This window comes from Cyprinodon variegatus, unplaced genomic scaffold (assembly GCF_000732505.1).
Source record: "Cyprinodon variegatus isolate N-32 unplaced genomic scaffold, C_variegatus-1.0 Scaffold8, whole genome shotgun sequence".
NCBI classification, from domain to species: Eukaryota; Metazoa; Chordata; class Actinopteri; order Cyprinodontiformes; family Cyprinodontidae; genus Cyprinodon; species Cyprinodon variegatus.
This window is the reverse complement of record NW_015150461.1, coordinates 1,257,013-1,263,458: the sequence shown is the minus strand read 5'-3', so window position 1 is coordinate 1,263,458 and position 6,446 is coordinate 1,257,013. Positions and strand designations below refer to the sequence as shown.

At 37.9% G+C, this 6,446-nt stretch overlaps 1 protein-coding gene across 1 annotated transcript in view; it reads right to left on the bottom strand.

Moving 5' to 3' along the window:
• tspan17 (tetraspanin 17) overlaps window positions 1–6,133 on the bottom strand; it is a 40,374-nt gene extending 34,241 nt beyond the window's left edge. Inside the window, exon 1 of the mRNA XM_015377359.1 lies at window positions 5,586–6,133. Within this exon, the coding sequence (XP_015232845.1) occupies window positions 5,586–5,672 (87 nt within the window). The 5' untranslated portion in view covers window positions 5,673–6,133. The remainder of the gene's footprint in view (window positions 1–5,585) is intronic.
• Window positions 6,134–6,446: the final 313 nt, after the last annotated feature.

The following is a 6,446-nucleotide window of genomic DNA, read 5'->3' as shown; positions in this document are numbered from 1 at the left end:
GTCAAAAGCACATATGCTTTATGAGATGGTCTATTAGCCAAAAAAATAGACTCAAGTATTTAGTTGAAATATGATCAAGCTGTATAGATAAACAGACCAATTATTCAAAACTGTGAGCAGTTCACTTCAGGTACTTATTTATACCAACAGCTAACAGATTCCAGCCCTAACTTTATTCCGGGTGTGTTTCCAAACAACTGCATTCACACGTGTCCCACGATAGCCTTCCACCTGTGTGAGATCATCCAACGTGCACTGTAGCACTAACTGTGAACAGACAATGTTGAGCTGTGTAATCACACCCTGCATCCAACCAATTGAGAAACTTGGTTACAGCTTAACAAGCTCTTAATTACAGCATGCAGAGCTTCCACACATTTTGGCAGCTCAGGCAGAAAATGTGATTAATTAAATAGATGTGAGGAATGCATCTATTCCAGGGAGCAGAGAAGGTGTGTTGTTTTCTGGCATGAATTGCCTGGCTGTTTAGAGCGAGCTCGGTGGGGAAAAGGAAAAAATTGACTGAGAAAACAGCACTACGTTGCACCCAACAGAGTATTTATGGCCTTACAATCATTCTCTCTCAATTTAGGCTGTGTTTTCAAGCTTGACAAGATCGCTATGAGAAAAACAAATGGACTGATTAAAGGAGAATAACACCCATCTCCATCTATCTGAGCGATGCAAAGGCTTGTCTATCAGAATCCGGCTCCGCAGCACATGTACAACTGGGAAACATCTTCTTGTTATTATTAACGGAAACAGCCAGCGAGCTGGAACTTGTTCCACAGCTTTACGCAAAGTGCTGATAGGAGCCTGTTGCCTTGGCCTGAGTGTCAAACTGAGAGAACACAATGAGTCAGACGGAGCACCACAGGCCTCTGACTCAATAGTTCCCGCTTGAATCCTCACTCATTTTCAACTGCAGAGCACTTCTCATTTAAGACAAATTACAACATATATATCTCTATAAGACAATGACTCATGAGATGTTTATCTAGCTCATAATATATCGGTTTTACATAAAGAGAGGCAAGTAAAATCGCTTTTTAGATTTTAGTTAAGGGGTTTTTATTATAAGAAGCAGTATTTATGTCTCATATATTCAAAGACTCCATTAGAACATCTGCATAATGGAGGAACTCCTCCGTATCGCCTGTAATCCCGCCTTTGTTCTTCCCAACCTTCTGTGCGCATTCAATGGTTTGCGAGAGCAGAAAAACAATGCAGTGGAGTGAAGCCTGAGCACTACAGCTGTGGAGACTTTAAAAGAGATGTTTGAAAAGAGCAGGGGTGGGTAGGATTCAGGCCGTGTGGCCTTTTCTTTACAACTGTGTGTGGGAAGACCCTCCGGGCCAGACAGACACACCATTGCTTCACCCACCGACATTATGCTACACCAGCCGCACAGAGGCCATGTAGGCGGGTGAGGAAGGGAGGGAGGGGTGAGGCAACCTAAACAGAGGAACTTTTCACAATCAGGAGGGATAAAGATGGAGGATGTGCTGTAGAGGAGTTTTCCATTCCTAACGCTCAACTCCATAAAACCAAAAGCTACAGATACATTGAAGCAGGAAATAAAGAAACAAAAACAAATCCTCAGTTAATTAAACCTTCTCTGGAAAACAAAAACAAACAAAAAACGGTGGTAAAGTAACTACCAAACGACGTTTTGTAGTTCAAGGATTTTTAAGACACTACAACCAGTCAGTAAAGTAAAAAAATACAAATGAATACTAATGTTAAAAAAAACACCAAACAGCAGCTGCTCATCGACTTAACGTACACGCAGAATCAGAACAATTCCTATGAATACAAGCCGTTATCTAAGAGTGACTAATTAACAGCTAGATTCAGGGGCCACTTTATTAGGTATACCTGCTTAATTGCTGGTTAATTCCAGTACAGAACCAACCAATCACATAAATGGACCTAAGAACATTTAGGCATTTACACATCGTTTGCTTTTCAAATCCTGAAATCAGGATGAGGAGGAAAAATAAAAGAAAAGATTTTATAATGGTTATTGGTGTCAGGTGGGCTTTTCTGAGTATTTTTATTTAAAAAAAAGAACGCCATTTGACTTTTCAAGGAGATATTGTGTTTACAAAAAGCCGTAAAAAAGGTAAGAGAGTTTTGACAAAATCGCTGACAAGAATGGGAATCATGTCAAAGAGCAAAGGCGATGCATGGAGCTTAAAGAGGTCGAGGGAATTTAGGCTATGTTTACACCGCAGCCTGAAGTGACCCAAATCCGATTTTTTTGCGACCTGGATCTGATCTTTTCATGGCAGTCTGAACAACACAGATCCGATTTTTTCCAATCAAACCCAGGCGACTTGGCTATGTGGTCCTGAATCCGATACGAATCTAATCTTTTCAATGCGACCTGTATCCAAACGATGAGGTCGCATTCATCCGACCTGAACGCCATTAGTAACAGACATAGGTCACTATTCTGCGTCTTGCTACACAGAAGCGGCAAGAAAAACAAACACCAGAGCCGACGATGATGCGGAGAGCATTGTTTTTTTTAAACCATCTTGAAAAGATTAAGGTTTTAAGGTTTGGAAAGATCGCGAGATGAGCTCCAGCACTACATACATGTTTACTTCCGGAAACACATTTCGTCCTCTACTGTACATGCGGAACACATAAGCTGTATGAATGCAGTTTACACAGGAGATCACATACAAGTCACATATATTTGGAAATTTTGACGGCAACACAAAAAAAATTTGGATTTCACAAAAAAAAAATCAGAATTGAGCATCAAGGCCTGCAGTGTGAACATAGCCTTAGCTGCTCACACTAGAATTGCAAGACCTAAATATTATCTTTAGGCCACTCTACTCATCTTTGTTCTTGTAATCAAAATGTTAGCATCTAAATGTTACAGTTAAAATGAGTCAACTAAATAATATTGAAATAGTCTGTAGACTAAAACAAACAAAAAAAAGTACAACCAATCAGTAAAGTTGTTCGTACTGCTTCCGTCTCGTTGAACCCTAGTCGGCCTCGGCAGATGGCCGCTCACACCGAGTCTGGTTCTGTTGGAGGTTTCTTCCAGTTAAAAGGGAGTTTTTCCTCTCCACTGTCGCTACAAGCATGCTTAAGGCTTATTTATACTAAGAAACCAGGTCGTCTGCGTGTGTCACACTAAAAGCAACCTGGATTCCCGCTCTTTTTCGCCCTCATGTCCCTCCATTGTCGCACAAACTTGCCCCCACTTCCTCACCGCCTCGGCCGTATCTAGACCTCCAGCTAGTTCCTGATTGTCCCTCTTGCATTGTGGCATGGAATAACATAGGGCAGACCACACTTCAAAATTTAGCATAAATCTAAAATATCTGCGACAAGCTCACTGTGACACACTGCTGCGGGGAGTATAACCAGCCCTTAAGTGAATGAGTCGATGCAATCAACTGGTTTTTCTTAGATAGAAAACTTTCAATCAATTTGACTGAATGATCTGGTGAACTGTAAAGTGCCTTGAGATGACGTGTTGTTAATAGGCGCTATATAAATAAACTTAAGTGGTTATGTATTTTGTGAAATAATTATCAAAAATACAGTATAAGGCCTCTTACATATCCCCCTATATTTTGAATGGCAGAAAAGCACTTCCGCCAAACTGTTGGAAACCCTGGCTCAACGTAACTTTCTTGGTCCTCCACTGGTAAAACTCTCCTACTCAAAGGCTTTGGGTTTATAGAGATATTGGGACAGGAGAACATGTCCACTTAGTCGCAGTTGTGTGAACAGTTATAAGAGAACCAAAGGCAGACTGATTTAAAAAGATATAAAAAGGCAACAGTAACTGAAATCCCTATTCCTTGTAAAATAACATAAACAACAACCTTCCCTGAAAAAATGCAACCTACTAGTAGACAGACTACAGCAACAGAGTACCATAACAGACACCACAGCCGTTAGTTGAAAATGGAAATATAAAAGGTTATTGGACTTTATTTATTCTCCAGTAGCTAACTGTAGTTCCATACAAAGTTTTTTCTGAAAGATAACCGTATCCTGCATATTATTTATCATTTTTGTGTTTTACACTTTGTTTTTTTTGTTAAATTTGTTAGTAAATAAAAACTTTAGTGTATATTTCCAATACTAAGGTACGATTCTTTGCAAGTTTCAGGGGTAAATAAGCACCAGCCAAAAAAGCGTGGAAACAATGAAGAAAGGTCAGAGATCCAGTGGGAAAAAAAACAAAAAAACTGTTGATGGCAAGAGGAATGAGACTCGAACAGCATTCAGAATACAATATAAATGTTGTTGTTGCATGAAATGAGAGGTAAAACTGCCTGTGGCTGCTAGGTTGATGGATGTGAGAGTAAATGCCTTAAAAACACTGATATTATTCTTCGTCTCAACAATCTGAGTACAAATAATATAAATAGATAGACTGACTGATTGGTTATTTCCTCAATGATGTGTCCCTGTGTTTGTTTGTTAGGAGCAGGAATTTATTTCGTTTTTCTTGACTTTAATCTGAGAATGAAGCCGACATTCACCAAAATATTCAATAAAAAAACCCAGTTACTTTAACGACTAAAGGGCTTTCTTTTAAAAACAGGTAACCTTTCATTTACCAACTGGTATTAAAACAAGAATTTATTACCCAAGTTTGACTTTTAATGATAAAAAAGTAATACACTGGAAAAAGTCAAAGTCTAGATGAGTCATTTTTTCTTCTTTGGCAAAATTTTATTTTAAATTTCATTTTATTCTAAAATGTATTTTAATTGAAACATTTATCTTATTCTTTTTTTATGTGTTTATGTATTTTAGCCTTAGCTTTTATCTTTATGTTTATTAACTGTGAATCCTGTAAAGCACTTTGGTCAACCCCGGTTGTTTTAAATGTGCTTTATAAATAAAGCTGGAGTTGAGTTGAGTTAAAATAAGTGCATTTGTTCTTAGATTGAGGAGGTAAAAGAGACATTTTGCCAACGGAACAAGACAATTTACACTTAAAATAAGAAAATACAATTGCATTGTCTTATTTAAAGTGCATTTTATCTAATTATCACATTTTAAGAGAAAAAAAATAATCCCATTGGCAAGCTATATCATAAATCTACTTAAATTAGGGATAAATACACTTAATTTAAGACATCTTTACTTGTTTCCTAATCGTTTTCCAGTGTAGACACCAACTAGAATGCGTTTTGAATAAAAAATGATGGTGTTATAGGTTAGATTTAAAAAGTTATAATCCATTTAATGCTCACTAAAACCTCATGAATTGGACCAAATGATTCAAGATTAATACAAGCTTAACAGTTATGCAAGAAAGCACAAATTAAGTCAATCAGAACAGCAACAGCTTTGAGTTGGAGTTAAACAATTTAAAGGCAGAGTAAGAAAAGTGATGTGTAAATAAATAAATAAAAAAATAAATACATTTTTAGTATAAAGTAGATCTTGTTAAAACAGTTACTAACCCCAACGGTCGACACGTTAAGCTAACTTTACCTGAAAAATTCGCACTTTTTTTCAACTTACACTCATTACCGTTAAAGGGGAAATAAAATAAATAATTAAAAAACAGAAAAACTAAATCAACCTACCCAGAATAGGATGTTGAATCCAAATAAGAAGTATTTGACGCAGCAGCTGACTTCGGCTCCTTTTATGTGATGATGTTTTCTGCTCATTCTTCCGAGGAGTGGAGGAGGCTATGGTGGGAAGCTAAAGTAACCTATAGGGATAGGCACTTCCACAGCTCAGCTAAAGCCTCGGTTCCCCAACTACTGCCATCCAGGCACACTGTCTCCATGAGCTGAACGGTTTACTCACCGCTGAAAGCTGAGCATGTCACATTAAACTGAAGTCCCTCGGTATCTTTCTGCTGCTTGCTAGGCCAGCTAGCTCGCAACTTCTACAGCTAGCTTTAGCGGCTAACAACAACAACTGAGGGACACCTAACTAAGGCACACACATCCATCTGAAATTCTTTCGACATTCAACGAAAAAAAAAGGCTTCCTGTTGTGGAAACATAAAAAAAAAACACAGAGAGATCGTGTTAAAGCGGGTAGCCGTTCAGCTAAACCCTCCTAATGTTATCTGTCCTGCTGCCTGGTGCTTATAGAGCCAGCATCTTTGTTTGCTTTTTTTTTTTTCCCAGGGCAGAGAGTCCTGGCTGTCAAACCACACATCCCAGCCTATTAGCATGTTTTAACCTCAAGAGCGGCCTCTTGTGTCATCACTGAGATTTTTCCTTCCTTCCATATCTCATTTATTTGCAGCATTGGCGAGATAAATAATAAGTGTTTCATAAAAATAAAAAAAAAAGGTAATTTCTATTGAAGAGGATTAGGGCCACTGAAAAGATAAAATAAAAAGTTAACTGATGTTTAAATTTTATTTCAGTTTAATATGGAAAAAAGTCAGAATTCTGTCTTTAATCTCAGAATTCTGATTTTAATCT